This window comes from Dasypus novemcinctus, chromosome 11 (assembly GCF_030445035.2).
Source record: "Dasypus novemcinctus isolate mDasNov1 chromosome 11, mDasNov1.1.hap2, whole genome shotgun sequence".
Taxonomy (NCBI): Eukaryota; Metazoa; Chordata; class Mammalia; order Cingulata; family Dasypodidae; genus Dasypus; species Dasypus novemcinctus.
In genome coordinates this window covers 111,243,479-111,260,524 of record NC_080683.1, presented here as the reverse complement: position 1 = coordinate 111,260,524, position 17,046 = coordinate 111,243,479, and the positions used below count along the sequence as shown (strand labels likewise).

At 39.0% G+C, this 17,046-nt stretch overlaps 1 protein-coding gene across 1 annotated transcript in view; it reads right to left on the bottom strand.

Moving 5' to 3' along the window:
• Positions 1-6,793: 6,793 nt before the first annotated feature.
• The window catches only part of ENPP1 (ectonucleotide pyrophosphatase/phosphodiesterase 1), a 71,171-nt gene continuing 60,918 nt past the window's right edge, over positions 6,794-17,046 (bottom strand). The window contains exons 22-25 of the mRNA XM_004469793.5: positions 16,578-16,658; positions 15,619-15,751; positions 13,466-13,628; positions 6,794-10,710 (exon numbers count right to left, since the gene is read on the bottom strand). Of these exons, the coding sequence (XP_004469850.2) occupies positions 10,540-10,710; positions 13,466-13,628; positions 15,619-15,751; positions 16,578-16,658 (548 nt within the window). The 3' untranslated portion in view covers positions 6,794-10,539. The remainder of the gene's footprint in view (positions 10,711-13,465; positions 13,629-15,618; positions 15,752-16,577; positions 16,659-17,046) is intronic.

Below are 17,046 nucleotides of genomic sequence, written 5' to 3'. Positions count from 1 at the left end.
TTTTTACTTCCCCAGTAGCATTGATCCAAGTAGAGCAGGTGGCACTGATGACAGCACAAACTCCTCCTTGCTCAACCAGCAAATAGTCCAGCACAATTCTATTATTTAAAACAACTCTAGCAAAATAATCTAAAGATTTTTGTCATATAGCAATAGCCTTTGCAGTGGAGTGAGGAATTTCTCCTACTTTTATGGATAAATGTCAAATCATATTGTCACTGGTGTTAACCCCTAAGCAAGGCAATATGAGCCTTAAGGAAAGCTGTCCATTTGACATAAGTGATACCACCCCTTTTGCAGTGGCCTAGGAAAAACAAATGATAGCATTATCTTCTAGGCCATGGTAAAAAGAGACAAGCAACAAGAGTTTAAACATTTTGGGTGATAGAATTTTCTAAGCAAGATGGAAAAGGTGTGCAAAAGAGATGTAGAAACAATAGATATGCAACAATAATTGTAAAGAATAATATGATAAGGAATGTGTCAGGAATGTAAGGGTTCATGGTATCTTGTTCTGAGATCTTGGGTGAAAGCTGTCTACCTTGTGAAGCCATCTACTTTTCTTCCTAGTAAATTTTAGTTGTAGTTCTCCAGTGTGATCACAGATTCAATTGTTGGAAGTAGAGTCCTTTTAAGTTGTGAGATGTGAATGCAAGTTTCAACCCCTTCTAGTCTGACTGCAGTGTCAGAAGTTAAGAGAACTTGGCAAAGTCCTTTCAGTGGTTCAAGGGCAGTTTTGCCTTAATGTCACTTCTAGTCTACCCAACCACTGGAAGTTAGGGTGTGAGAAGTCTGAGCAGATTTGGGTCTGGAAATGAGCCCCTTGCCCGTTGGAGATAACCTTTTGCATGAATCATTAGAGATTTATGAGTGAATGAGTTATCTTGTGCTGGAGAAGCAGGGATCAATGATAAGATGGAGGCCGATTGCAGAAAAATTTTATGTTTCCCCAAAGGTGCCTTCAAATGGTCCAAAGAGCCGGTGGAAGAACTTTAGGCCAAGGCAACCCAGTTTCCTGTGAATTTAGATGGTCTAAGTTTCAGAGTGCCATGTTCTCTATACCTTTCCAGAGGACAGAGGGTGGGAGGAACAATGATCAGGCTAATTTTTTGTTCGTATCTTGGTTAGAGCTATCATGACCTGCCTAGTAAAATGAGTGTTTCTGTCACTAGAAATAATGGAAAGTATTCCCCAGAAGAGGAATATGTTTTCTAAAAGTTTTTCAGCAGTTGTTCTAGCATCTGCCTTATGACAAGGAAGAGCCTCTGTCCATCCTGACAATAAGCAGACAATGACAAGGACATAGTTCTAGCTCATTCTGGATGGCAGTCGAATGAAGTCTGTTTTAAGTGTGCAAAGGGGTCAAAGGGTGGAAGTGTATAATTTCCAGTACCTGGGATGACTTTTCCAAGGTTGTGCTGCTGACAAATTGTGCATTTATTGTAAATGCAGATGGAAGCCTTATGAATAGTTCTTACCAATATATATTTAGAATTTGAGCCATTTTGTTGCAGTATGGTAAGAGGAGTGTAAAGTTCTAAAGACTGGTTCCTTTAATGATGCAGGATCATCCTTATTCTTCCAAAAAAAAGTCTGCTGGAATTGAAAATGCATACTTCATCAAGCCAAGTTTGTTTGGAGGCCAGAGGGGACTTTTCTTGATTTATCCTTTGGTGCTCAGAGAATATTTTATTAAAATGAGGGATTGATGTGTGTAGGAGAGAAAATAGAGTGAGTACATCTGAAAGTGAGATGGTTGCAGCTGTCTTCCATGGAAATCTGCTAGAGCAGTTCCTGGGGATTCTCATTCTGATTTTTTTTCTTTCCAGAGGATCCAGCTGAGGTAAGGAAACCCCTCTGTTTCCATTTCAAAATCATGGACAACCCCAAAAGCAAATCAGCTGTCAGTATAAAGGTTAACTGTTTTTTGAGATGACAGTACACAAGCTCCAGTGAAAGCATACAGTTCTCCTTGTTTGGCAGAGGTAATTGGAGGTAAGTTACCTCATTCAATTAATTCCAATTGGGTTGTGACTGCATATCCAGCTTGAAATTTCCCATTAATTCCTCAGATACAGGATTCTTCAACAAAGAGAATAAGGGCACCTCTCCTGTTACTTTTACCGGAACTGTAGTTGGTGCTGGGGTTTAATGTATACCCAGAGGGTCCCAAATCTCTGGACTGACCATGTGATAGCCAGGCCCTGAGCCTCAACAGACTTGCAACTCCTACACTCTGGTTTATTGGACTTACCCCACTCATCTAACATGGAGGTGAAGAAGGTCAACCACCACACCAGGGAGCCAAGAGTGCCTACAACTGAAAGCAGGAGAATTGCATCCAGCATCCATGTGGAATCTAAGCCCCCTCTTGATATAGATGTGGAGTGGACACAACCATTCCAAGGTCCACAGGATGGAGAAATAGAGTATGGATTAGAGTGGACTTACTGATATTCTGTTCATGAACTATTGTGATTAGTAATTGAAGAAAATGTGGCATTGGTGTGAAGAAAGTGGCCATGGTGGCTGCTGGGGGTAGGGAGTGGGAGGAAGAGATGTGATGTGGGGGCATTTCCGGGGGTTGGAGTTGTCCTGGTTGGTGCTGCAGGGACAGTTACTGGACATTGTATGTCCTCCCATGGCTCTGGGTGGACTGTGAAAGAGTGTGGGCTATGATGTGGACCATTGACCATGAGGTACAACAGTGCTCAGAGATGTATTCACCAAATGCAATGAATGTCTCATGATGATGGAGGAGGTTGTTGTTATGGGGGGAGGAGTGGGAGGGTGGTGGGTATATGGGGACCTCATATTTTTTTAATGTAACTTTAGAAAAATAAAGACCAAAAATTAAAAATAAATAAATAAATAAATAAATAAATAAAAAGAGAATAAGGGCAGGATTATGCAAGTGTATTGCTTGTAAGTCAGGATGGGGAGTCATTAACTGAGACGTGATCAGCCTACAGTTATGAGGCTCTCCATCTGGCAAAGGCAATAGGGTAGCAGGGTTAAAGGGAATGCATTTTTTAGGATTAAATTAGGTGGCACTAAAAGGATTTTACAAGAAGTTAATCAGCTAGAGGATAGATACTGGGTAAATTCAGAGTTTAAGAGGCTTTAGATGATATGAAGAGTTTGTAAATATACATTGCTGCCCCGTGTTATTTCTGCAGATGCTTTGATTCTTTTTGCAACTGCAGCTAAATCTTCTAAACAGTCGGGGGCTGTTCAGACCACTGCATCTAATTGTAAGCTATAACAGGCAACAGATCCTAGTTTCACCCTATGTTCTTGTGTCAGAAAGCCAAGAGCCTGTCCATATCTTTCAAGAACTAATAGAGTAAATGGCTTAGAATAATCTGGTAGCCCCAAGGCTGGAGGGGCTAACAAGGCTGTCTTTATGAAGCTCTGTTCATGAGAGTTAGCCCATCAATAAAGGTTCAGGTGCATTGGCTTTAGTTAATCCAAAACAAGGTGATACCGATAAAGAAAAATTTGGAAGCCAGAGCAAGCAATAACCTGCCAGCCCAAGGAATTCCCTGAACCATTTTTATTCTTTTGGGCAATAGGTAAATTTCTTCAGCATCTAAATTGTGACCCAAGTAGTAGACTTTCATATAAGCTGTAGTTTTGTGTTGGAGATTTATATCCCTTTTGAGCTAGCTGTTGGAGTGCCTAAGGAGTTCTCTTTGGTAGGGGAACAGAGCAATTAATCATTCACATATTGCCATGGCGTAGAGCCATTAGAGAATTGTAAGGTGCCCGGGTGCTGAACTCACACTTGAGAGAAATTAAAAAGTTTAACTGTCCAAGAGTGTGGCTGATTATTCCAAATGAAAGCAAATAGATACTGACTATCTGGAGCTACTAGAATGCTGAAGAATGCAGAACATAGATCTACAACTATAAACCATGTAGAATCCGAAGGAGCCTGAGATAACAGGATGTTTGGGTTTGGAACTGCAAGAAAGGGAGAGAAGACTGATTTGTTAATGGCTCTGACATCTGGAACAAACTACCATCTGTGACCATTGGGTTTTTTTACAGATAAAACAAGAGTATTCCAAGGACTAGAGCAGGGAATAATTAGTCCTTGAGGTTACATCTTTAACTATTGAGGTTAGGCTGGCAGTGGTCTCGTTTTTAGTGGATCTTGAGGAAGTATTGGTCAGGGTTTGGATGCATCTATCTGTACTTTTATAAGCTGGGCACTTTGGATTCTCCCTAGGTCAGTATTGGATAGAGCCCATAAAGATTTGTGTATAGCAGATCAGTCAGGGGTGTCAGAAGTAATTTCCTTATCCTCAACATCTAATAAAGTTTGCGAAGATCATAGAAGTCTACTTCAGCATCTTCAGGAAATTCTAAAGAAAGTTCTCCCTCTGGGAAAAAGTAAATTATGCTTCTCATTTTTAATAGCAGGTCTCTTTCCAGATTTATGGGGACAGAGTTTCAAAGCAAAAAGGAATGTTTTTCAGTAAAAGGGCCCAAGGACATGTGGATGGGTCGGGATAAACATTCCCTTTGGGCTTTATTGCTGAACCCACTACCATAATTTGCTTTTTCCTCCGAGGGGCCTGTTGTTTTAACAGTGTGGGGTGCAGGGAAGCTGCAGGAGCTACAAGAACCTTCCATATTTTCCCATTCATTTTTAATTAATTTTCACCTTGTCCATGTAAAGGGATTATGGAGAAGAGGCCAGTGAGGCCGCCGGGGCCTCGGCCAACATTTAACAGGGTTTCCTCTATGCCCTGTTAGAAGGTTTCTTTATTTTTCTGAGGGCAATCTCTCTTCTAATGGCTAGGATGATTGTTAATTAGGCATCTATTTCCAGGCAACTGTTACGGCATTTTGATTTCTGGACTAAAATTGTAATTGGTTTGAAGCCCTCGATTAGAGGGTCTAGGACTGGGTCCTTGTAATGGTTTTAGTTGTAAGGATCTAAGATTGGCAGTTTTCCGTTTTTTTCATCTGTTTCTAAGTTTCTTTCAAAATGTTCATCTATAGTTCCATGGTCTTAAAGTGTTACTAAGTAAAAGAGCAGTGGCATCTTAAAAAACAAACAAGCAAGCAAACAAAAGCCTCATGGATTTATCACTGTTTCTGTTTGGACCTTAATACAAATGAGTAACTCTTTAAAACATGTTGGAATTATGCCAAGATATAGAATAATCAACAGTCATCTAAAATTGTGTCATCTGAGATTTTTTTAAGTTGTGAAAATTTGGGCAATGAGATCCATTGCTTAGTCTCATTAACTAAAATCTTCTCTCAAAAGATTTTAGTAACTTATAAACTGTCAGTTCTGAGACGCCTCTTTCATTTCATATCATACCCCAGATAATGGCATTAGGATATAGGCATAAAAAATTGATAATGAAAAATATGTGTATATTGTGGTACAAAATTATCAAGAGGTATTGCAAAAACCTCATTTCCTGGATATTTATTAAACTGCTTTTATACATAGTCTATGAAAGGTGAAGTCTATTCTAAGTACTGACTCTCCTATACATAATAAATGGAATCGGAAATGACTTTTAAAGTATTAATTTTTATTAAAATCCTAAAGCTTGTCCCAAGAATTAAAGATTTATGGGCAAGCAAAAAGTTAAACTTAAAAAAAAAAGCAATTGGGATGAGATGAAAAGGGTTGCATTTAGGCATTCTGTGGGTATACCAGTTCCAGAAGATTTTTCCATTTCTAATACAAAAAGCCATTTTATGAATCTACAGTTTCTAGTTAACATCTTGATTTTTTTTTCTTCACTGATCACTATATATATATATATATACAAAGGAGAAAGTAAATATGAAAATTTCACATTGGAAAAATCTATGGAAATTAAAAATTAAAGACTTTCTCTCTGGTTTCAGTTCAGTCTAAATACTGGACAGATTTATATACAAATGGCACTTGTTTCTACCTGGAAGCATGATTAAATGCAATTAAAATGGCAAAGCCAAGCATATAGGTCACAGATCAGAAATGGATGTTTACTCTGTAAACCTGAAATGAACTTTGGATCTTTTTTCTCCTTCCAACAATACAGCTGTGGTCAATTGTCAACAACCCTTGGACTCATTATCATATCCCTGGAGAAACACCACCCCTTCTCCCTACCTCCCTTTGTACGTAAGAAAAGCAGCCAGTCTTTTGCACATACACATTTTATTTGTAAGTCCACATTTCTTAGCTTAGAGACACCTATGTTCTGTAGAAGAATTTTTTGTCCTTCCTTACAATATTTAGACTGGCCCCAAACAAGGGAAAATGTCCTTGGATTATGGCCATGATAAAATTTCATTTAGCACTTATGAAAGCACCGAGACACCGAATTCCTGTGATAAGGTTCAGGATGAAGTGTAATCACCACATTTAGTTTCAAAGTTCAAATGTCAGTTCCTATTATAGCTAAGCATGTACCCACAAGGCTGGCAGGACAGTTACTATTGTGGCTAATATTAGAGAACAGCCAAGAGGGTGGCAGCCTCTGCTGAAGGGTGGGTGGTCTTAGCCCCATCCCTGTCTTATCTCCCTGAACAGCTTCTTGCCAACCAGCCCAGGGAAATATCTACTTATCCTGCTGGAACAGGAACTTTCGTCTTCTTCCTTCTATACTTTGCTCTTTTCTAATTCTTGGAAATATTTTTATGTCTGTCTGTTTCTCTGCTCTGTCATGAATGAACTGACCAGCCATGAAATTTTCTATGGAACTTACTTACCTCATTTAAGAAATATTAAACTTAAATATAGCAGTAAAATCAGGGATAAATAAAGGTATCATTTTCTAATTGAAAAGCAAAGTATAGCTTTTATTGGCAATAATAGGATAACAACATTTCCATTTACCATTCAAATTTGGGGGTGGGGATCTGTCATGTTTTAAACTGATGGAATATTGAAAAGGAAGAGTCTCAAGAATATTTTAAAGATGAGACTATTTTATAAAGACAACTGAATAAAAAGCTAAAAGCAGATGTGTAGGCTATTTCCTTTAAAGAGTCAGCATAGTACTTATATTCTGACATTTCCTTTAAGAACAGATTATCATAACAAAGCAAGAAAAATGAAGACGTAGCTATATACCAGAAGTTGGTCACTGTGACACTTGAAGAAAATATGAGAAACAGCAGTAAATGGGAAAATTCCAAAAGAATGTATCTATTCAAAGGATCGTAGAATGCCTTTTCTTGATCTTGTTCCCCTAAAGAGCTCCAAGTCTTAGCCCAAACATCATCACCTTTGGGCAGCCTTATGCTGACATTGCCCAGAAGCACCAAGTGTCTCCTTGGTGTACCCATGAACCTGGTCCATAGCTCTGACCATCATATGTTCCACTTTCCAGGAATGCTTGACTTTTACCTCCTCTCCTTCCCCATGACTGTAAGACACTGGAAGGGCATTTTTTTGCAAAGGAAAGGGGCATCTATCCACTCAATTCCACTTTGCTAAGATGCTTTGAGTATAGTGAAATCATGTGTTTACATGTGTTTTTTGTTTGTTTGTTTGTTTTTGTTTTAGGTAGTAGGGCCACTAATTGAACCTGGAGCCTCTTATGTGGGAAGCCGGCACTCAGCTGAGCCACATAACTCCTGAGTTGGTTTTTTTGTTTGTTTGTTTTTTTGTTTTGTTTTGTTTTAGGAGGCACAGAGGACCCTACCCAGGACCTCCCATGTGGGAAGCAGGCACTCAACCACTCGAGCCACGTCCACTCCCCTTTATGTGTCTTTTAAAGTCAATAAGATGCTTCTGTAAAGATGGAGTAGACACTTTTCCCCATTCTTTTTGCTAAGGACAGATAAAAGCCTGGGCATTATATATAAAATCAACCTAAGAAGACCCTAGAAGGAGGCGAGAAGGCAGCAGACAGGCTAGGGACCTCAGGACCCAAGGATCGATATTGTGCTAAATTTCCTGGGTTTTCTTTTAGCCTCATACATCCCAGAATTAGAGCTGAAGAAGTCAGAAACACAATGAGTGCAGACAAAAACATCTCAAGAAAAAACTGCTCTTACTCTTGCCAAAGGACCAGGAAAGGTGCAGCCTAGCAAGTCAGAAGGCAGTAACTGCTCTACTCCAGCCAAACAACTATAGGAAAAACTTTGGTCCTACCACTACCCTGGTCAGTAAAGGCTGAGTGGGGAACTTAGACTTCCAACCTCACCAGGCTGCAAACAGGTACCCCAACTTCCCTGCCAGGGCAGTGTCAGAGAAGAGTGAGGAGGAAACTGGGGATTTTATCCCACCTGGCAATGATAAAGCCTTCCCCACCATCCCTATCCCCCTGAGTCAGTAGAAATCACATAGGAATAGTAACAAGGTACTCCCACACATCTCAGCCGGGGTGGGCGGGGGTGTGGATCAGCAGGGGCCTAAGACAAATCCTGAACTCCCACCCCAGCCCAGAAGTTAAATAGCCCTCCACCAGGTGTTCATGCAAGTTGAAAGAAGAATGTGAACTTCTAACCATACCTGGCAGTAACAAGTCGGTGCCCCTGCCCCTTCCTGCTAAAGCAGTGTCAGAAAAAGCTCATTAAAACTGTAGGTTTAAGTAAGATGCATAGTCTCATATCATAATACCTAAAATGTCCAGATTTCAATAAAAAATCATATCTAAGAATCAGGAAGACCTTGACTTGAATGAAAAAAGACAATGAATAGATACCAACACAGAGATAACTAAGATGTGGAATTATTTGAAAAGGACATCATAGAAATGTTCCAACAAAAAATTATAAACATGCTTTATGCAAATGAAAAAATGGAAAGTCTCAGCAAAAAAAATAGAATATACAAAGAAGAACCAAATCCAATTTTTAAAAATGAAAAATAAAATAAAGCTCAATGGATGGGCTCAACAATAGACTGGAGAGGAAAGAGTAAAGAATCAGAAGAAGAAAGAATACAAATTACCCATTCTGAACAAGAGAGAGAAAACAGACAGGACAAAAAATGTGTAGAGCCTCAGGGACCTTGGGTTTGAAACAAAAGTCAATGAGATTTTCTCAATGATTACACGATTTTGAGTTGAAAATTATATTATCTAAAGGTCTTCGTAAACCCTGCAGTTGTTGAAAGGGATTATCAGGTATCAAATAAAATTCTTTGATGTACTACTATCATTCCTAAATTGCACCCAGGTAACCTACAAGTTAATCTAGCCTTTGAAGAGTCCAGATGGGGAGTAAAGGTTATAGCCTATGTATGGTATTTGGTTCCATTGTCTCATTTTTCATGACCAATGAGAAGATGTGACATGATGGTGACATGGTCTCTTCAAATCTATGGAACTTTAAAATGAACTGCTCGGCACAAAACAGTCTGCTGCTGGTGAGGCCATTTTGGTACACTGAGGGAAACACTGTTACTATCTCAATGAAAAATGCTATTTTGCATGTGCTGACAAATTCTCTGAAGTTTCACCAAGATAAGACATATTTTTAACAATCTAAAATATTCACTTTTTTAAGAGATATTTTCAGGCAGTGAGCAGAATGGGAATATTTTTCTTTTTATGCATAAATGCAGAGTAAAATTTTCTAACTGGTAGATAAACTTGATTCACAGATCTCAACCACTTGGGCACCTGCCGACCACATGGAGGTCCCAGGTTCAGGTTCTGGTACCTCCTAAAGGAAGATGAGCAGACACCACCTCCCACCCCAACAAGCTAGACTCTGCCCCACAGCACCATGCAGATGCCACAAGCCAGCAGATGCCACAGCCTGTGGAGAGCAGATGTGGCTCAGGATGCTAGACACACTCGCCTCTCATGTGGGAGGGTCCCGGCTTTGGTTTTCATGCCTCCTGGAGAAGGTGAGCAAACAATGAACAGACAGATGAGTGAACCATCTAGGGGAAGTGGGGGATAAATAAAGAAAAATAAAGGAAATAAAATAAATCTAAAAAAATTTTAACTTGTTAGTTCCATTAAATCTGAAGAAACCCACCACAATAAAAAGTAAACAGAATTAATACTTTGGGCTTTTGAAGAGAAATACAGAAATAGGGCCTCAGAAATACTTGTGCTTCCATTACTTTTTTTGATTTAAGTTGAAAGAAGTGAAATCCCAAGTTAAAAGGAATTCAGAATCATTTTTAAGTTCCTGTGAAGATACTAATGTAACATAAACTGTTCCAATCCTATTCATCAGCCTAGCATTTGCCAGCTCTTAAAAGTTTATTAACAATAAGATTCAAATATCTGTTGTCCAGATGATATTCACACCTACTTCTCCCTTTAAGAGAAGTAGAAGACGACGTTTTGGTATGGTCTGTCTTTATTCCCCAGAACTTGAACATCATATGCAATTCTTACACATTCAAATATGTGCGAGACTCAGTCGGAACATGATCCTACTGCAGGGTCAAGTCCGCAAGTTTCCCTGAGATGTACATATCACAGAGGATTCCCAGTTCTAACTCTGGTCGACAGTTTCCAAACAATGCAATAGTGTGAATAGAGGACTGTATAAAATAAAAGTTTCTTTCAAAAATATTTATAGTGTGTTTTGGGATTTTTTAAAAAATCAGTCTTCTTGGCTAAAAGTTGGCAAGTGTGTTTTCAACTTCAAAATGTCTGAAACTGGCTCTTTCCTCTCTTGATAGAAGCTAAGTCCAGTGATGTGTTCAACATCTGTGATCCGGGCTCTGTGTAACTTCAACAGATCTTCAACCCATGAGGATTCATGCTTCCCATGCTACAAGGATGGCAAATAAATAAGAAAAATCAGTAGAGAACAGCCAGTTCACTTTCTCTGCAAGTTCTCCATCTCCCCCACTTTAATCAGCTATGACAATTTAGCTCCATATGGCCACAAGATTTGTGAAGCAAAGTCCCTGCTGCTGAGAAACTCACCATCTAATACAATCCATGCATGTTTCTTTCATTAGATGTATCAAATTTTGGGAAAGGAAAGTTGACCTAGTAGGGCTCAAACAAATTATATCATGTATTGTACTGGTGCAAGAAACTGCAACAGGGTTTGGGAAATGTTGAAAAGCAGGAGTCACATGGCATGGTGAAAGAATATGGGAATTAGAATGAAGAAACTTGGATTCTTTGTTTGCACCCTCCTTATAGGGTTGTTTATGGCTCAAAAGTCATGATGTGTGCCAAGGCTTATACAAATATCACTTCTCATCAGAATGAGTTATCTCCATAGTTGCATGAAAAATGGGGTTGTGGGAAGCAGTAAAACTTCATTTCTGGTTGGGTTTAAAGTCTTAGATGACATGAGATCAAAAGGAATTAGAAGCAGGTCTTCTGGCAAATGAAATCAGATGTGGTTGTTGAGACAGGTAATAGGGATGAAATGATACATCCATATGGTAGTATAAGCTTTTCTGAAGAACACTATTGGAGAAGGTTAGAGGAAGAAAATATCCACTGGTTGATGAGCTGATGAACTTTAAAGACATTCTTCAATAAAGGTTCACATACCCGTGAGAAATTATTTGTTGAAAATGAATACAGACTTTCTACATAGTGGGAAAACTCCCAACTCCACTTTCCATGAGTCTCCTACCTAGTATGGCAGCCTCAATCACTCTCCCTCTCAACAGCAATCCTTACCCTTGCTCTAAGGGGAATGGCCCTGACTCAGGGTACTCTTTGGCCAGTAGACACCTGCCCTCTATTCCAACATTTGTAGGAACAGATAAATAGTACAAACAAAGCATTGGTACTCTCAGGACAATATCCAGCTAATCTTCAGTTACTACTGCAGAGTAAACATGTATGATACACCTTCAAATACAGTTCCGGTCCAATAGCTAATGTTTGCCAGATACATTACCATTACCGAATCTGATAAAATGTTGGCATTAAGATATTGGTACAGTTGCTTTTGTAATGGTAGAGATAGAAAAGGAAACTTAATGCCTAACTCAAGGTATATAACATCATTTTGGTCAATGAGATGTAAGAACAAGCTTCTTGCTGCCTTCTGTTCTGTGCACGTCCACAATGCAGATATGATATCTAGAGAAACAGAAGCCATCTTTACCCAGATAGACCAAAACCACACGCCAAGAATTGTGGCGCAAGAGATAAGAAAGGCTGGGATCCCTGATGGAGTAGCTCACTCAATGCACACTCCCTAGACTGTCTACTTCTGGACCTCCTATTACATGGGGAACCCCTCCCTTGCTCAAGTCACTATAACTGGGGTTTTTTTTTATTTGCTCCTGCACACAACTCTAGCTGAGACACTGAATGACAACATAATCTCTCAGGGAAAAGAGAGCAATGAAGAGGGAATAGTTGGTTTGTATCCAACAATGCCCACAATATTGACCATTTAGCAGAGTTAGGTTCCCAACAGACATCCCAATAGTTGTAATCCTGCTATTCTGGACTTAATTCTGAAGAATAAGGAAAAATAACTTATTGAGAAGAGTGTGTCATGAGGAAGGCCAAATAATTCAGGAAGTTTCTCACAGAGACAATTAAGGAAAATCATAATTTTAATGATCAATATGTTGAAAGACTCCTAGGTGAGGGATGGCAAATGGGTTCCTGTGTTCTATGCCTGAGCCTGGCACAGCTATCACAGTCTGTTTTAATTACTGCTCTGTCCCTGTACCTCAAATAGTCCCTAGCTGTAAATATTTGTTCTATGAATGAATGTCTAGATCACACAGTGGATAAAGGAATGAATGAAGGGATGAATGAAGGAGTGATCATAGCATTCTTTCCTGCTGGGTTCAGTCTGGGCCGCAAGATCCTTTTTGCCACAGGACTCTAGGTATCCATGACCCACTCACTGGTGCTGCTAGGAAAGCCAAAATCTATTTGCTGACTCTGGTCTAGACTTACTTTGAGTAACTTCAATGGAAAGAAAAGAAAAAAAAAAAAAAAAGAAAAGGAAAACAAACCAACTAGGAAATGTGGGAAGCACTACGAAAGCAAAACATTTGGCTCACCATAAGGAAAAACTTATACATTTCCAAAATTTTATGCAGCCTTGGTGTTCAAAGTCTACAGTTTAGAATTTTAAAATTCTGAACAAATAAGATATAAAAACAATTGTATCCAAACAAACTCTGGAATGACAAGAGAATCAGAAAGGGTAATTAAGGACAAACGTATGATTTTCATAATAAAAGGACACATAGAAGACTCCATTTGAAATGTTGTCTAACATTTCAACTTCAAAAATGATTTATGACAGTGCTGACAGTCTTGGAATGATAAATCCTGCTTTGAAACAAGAGTAAATTCACATTCACCTCTGTTCTGATTTTTAGTGTCTTTAACAGATGATGAGGATGGTAGTCTCTGAAGATATGACATTTTAAAGGATCAAAGTTAAAACCATTCTGTAATTTGAGAGTGTATATATATTCAAGAGTTATGTTTTATCTCAAAGTAATGTCAGAGGTAAGACACAAACAGCACACGAATACATACATATTTTTAAGGTTTAAGGTAAACTAAGAAAGCTTACTTACCACACAGCTCTCACTGTTATCAGTCCTGTGAGGCAAAATGAAAGCTAAAGTATCCAAATTTTCACACTGCAAGGGAGTCTGCAATGTATCTTTACAACTTGTTAGCACAACAAAGAAATGTGTTGGTATCTGAATTTCTTGATTACGGATAAGTCTGAGGTTTCTGTAAAATAAGCCAATATGCACTTTAAAAAAGAAATAACTATTTCCCTTTTAATGAATATTTCAGAAAAGCAAACTTTTAATTCCACTTATCTAAAAAATACAATTCAGTTGAATAATTAAACACTTAGTAACCACAATACCTCAATATATTCTGCCAGATTGAAGGATAGTAATAATAAGAGAATTGGATAAACATTTTTTATTTTCTCTAAGAAATTTGTTGAACTTTTGGATTTTTTTTTTTTTTTAGTTCTATGTAAAGACACTGGAATCGAGACACTAAGGAAAAGAAAATATCATTTTGAACATCAATTTCCAAGATTCTAACATTACCTATATTCTTTTAAACTCTCGGCAGTTGTGGTGTGGGCAGTGGATGGAGGGAGAGTTGGCTTGGTGTTGTTTTCTTCCAGTTCCTTCAGAGAGGACATGTTGCTGTGAATTCTTCTTGTTTTGTTGTTGTTGTTGTTTGTTTTGTTTATTTCTCCCCCCCCCCCCCCCCCCGTTGTCTTCTCTCTGCGTCCATTCACTGTGTGTTCTTCTGTATCCACTTGTATTCTTGTCAGTGGCATCGGGAATCTGTGTCTCTTTTTGTTGCATCATCTTGCTGTGTCAGTTCTTCATGTGTGCGGTGCCACCCCGCGCAGGTTGCACTTTTTGCGCGCTGGGCAGCTCTCCTTACAGGGTGCACTCCTTGCATGTGGGGCTCCCCTATGCAGGGGACACCCCTGCGTGGCACGGCACTCCTTGCGTGCATCAGCACTGCGTGTGGGCCAGCTCATCACATGGATCAGGAGGCCCTGGGTTTGAACTCTGGACCTCCCATGTGGTAGGCAGATGCCCTATCCATTGGGCCAAATCTACTTCCCAATTCTTGTTTTAACTGACTTTTCTATTCCAATAACTGCATTTTTAATTATTCTGTTTTATTTTCAGCCTGTTATCAAAGATGTCCTAAGTAACACCTTCATCTTATCTTAATCCTCTTGTTTCCACTGTCCTCAATGGTATGTTTTGCTAGTTTGCTTGTTTTTTCCCCCCGACTCTTTGAAAACTCAAGGTGGAAGGATCATGGTTTTCAAATGTAAATTTAGGTGGAACCATGATGTATGAAACAGATGAGAACAAAGGCTCTGGTTGGACCTGAGGGAGGGAAGGCTGTGCCATCTACCCATGAAAGTTCTACTGCAGCTACTTGGGACCTTATGCCTCAAGGGATATAATAAGACTACTTCAATTTCACAAATTAATGCACTCACAGATATAGGTGCATATTCAGTAACCGCCTAGGTCAGCCTGGGCATGTAGGAGAGTTCTCAGAGAGGGGGCACAGCTCAGAAGATGCTTCGGTCTCTTTTTCTCTCTAGGCTTAATAGCAAGATTGCTTCGAAAAATCATATCATTTTGATTTTAATAAAGATTAACCAGTTTCCAAAATGTTCTCTTCCTCTCCTTTTATGAAAACAGCACCACCAATGGTTTCTTCCAGGAAGTCACACCATCATCCCCCCATCCCTGAAATCCCTAGCCGAGTGGGGTAAAAGCTGTGACATTCACCAGTGGTCCCCACACATGAGGCACTACAGCTCGGCCACCCTGTTCATTCTGGGCCTCGTGACATCTGCTGCCTACCATTTGCTGCTGCTTCTTCTGGCTGACAGTATATTAACAGTGGCAATGAGCCACACCTAGAGATTTTAAACCATGGTGTTATCCTCTTAACACATGGCACAGTTCAGCTTTAAACTGAGCTCCAGAATTACTCCTCTGAGCTGGGTTGGGGAGAAACACTAACTCCACTCATTATGAACACTGAGAGAACCATCAAAACTAATGATCAAAATGAACCAGATATTTCAGGGAGCTGCCCATGTGGTGAGAAATGTCACATACACAAATGTGAGTAACCCAGACAAGAAAGGTTCTGTGGACTCAACTGGACAGCAATGTCACTAGAGAGCTATTCTTAAGATAAAACACGTTCTTACTGTTTCAGGGTCTCGGGTGAATCATAACGCCCATCGTAATCAAAGTCAAACACAGGGCCGCTGACGACGTTGACACCATTTCTTTCTTCAGCGTACCTGCGCAGCAGAGTGCCGTGGAAGTAGTGCCATACAACTGAAAGAAGGCAGATGGCACCGTTTGGAAGGAAAGAGGGGTCCTGCGGCCAGGTGAGATCAACTAACACCAGATTCAACATGAGCATTTATAATCAATGGAAAAAATGTCAAGTTTGGCTTTGACCTGAGTGTGAGGCCAAAATCCATTGTTCTCCTTTGGCCTTTGGAAAGCCTGATAGGTAAATGTTGAATTCAAGTCCCTTTCAGACATCCCTGAGCTTGTGGCCAGGTATCATCTTTAAACATAACAACATCATGAACACAGACAAGGTGTGTCATTCAGATTTAGCTAAACTACCTGAGCATTACCTTTAAAATATATACAAGTATTCCAGATGCAAATTAGAGTAAAAGTTTCCTTCTGTGCTCCATATTCTGAAATTCTATGTCAGATTAAATATAAATGTGTATTTGTTTCCGTAAGAGTCAAATGCTGCAATAGTTAATGATGATGATAAATCTATTAATTTTCAAATCAAAACTAGTAAGAATGTCCAAATAATTAAATAGGGAAATAGATTGTGTGATAGAATAAATATCATTAGGACACATTAGTTAGATAACTTTAGGAAGACCCTTATATTCTTTTTGAGCCAAAAATGTTTATAAACTTTTAAATATAAAGCAGAATAATAGATATTGGAATATATCATAATTCTAACATTTGTAGAATGATTTTATGTATGAGCATTCTCAAAGTAAACTTTTAAGAACGTATTTGATATTTACTCATTTAATTTAGACCATAAGTCAGTTACATGCAAATTATACCAACTGCTCAGAAATTCACTGAAATCATACAATATAGGGATAAAAATTATTACCTTGAAAACTTTGGTACATTGGCACTATATTAGAAGTAAGCAGTGCTTCAGAGTATATTTGACTTGAACCTTTACGTAGTTCTATAAAGAAAAACAATGGACTTTTTCACTCTTAACAAGTATTAGAAAGTATTATATCATTAATATGGAGACAGTGACCACGGGAGTTGATGAAGGTTGGGAGAGGGAAAAAAAAAAAGAGTGGTATTAGGGCATTTTTTGGACTTAGAGGTGTCCTCAATGATATTACAACCTAAACTATAATCCATGCTGTATAGCAATGCTCCAAAATGTACTCATCAAATGCACTAAGGAAAGAAGTTGTTGATGTGGGAGGAGTGGGGGGTGTGGGGAGTGGAGTATATGGGACCCTCATATTTTTTTAATGTAACATTTTTGTGATCTATGTATCTATGAAAAAGGATAATACAAAAGGAGAGAGAGAGAAAAAAAAAAAGAAAGTATAGTT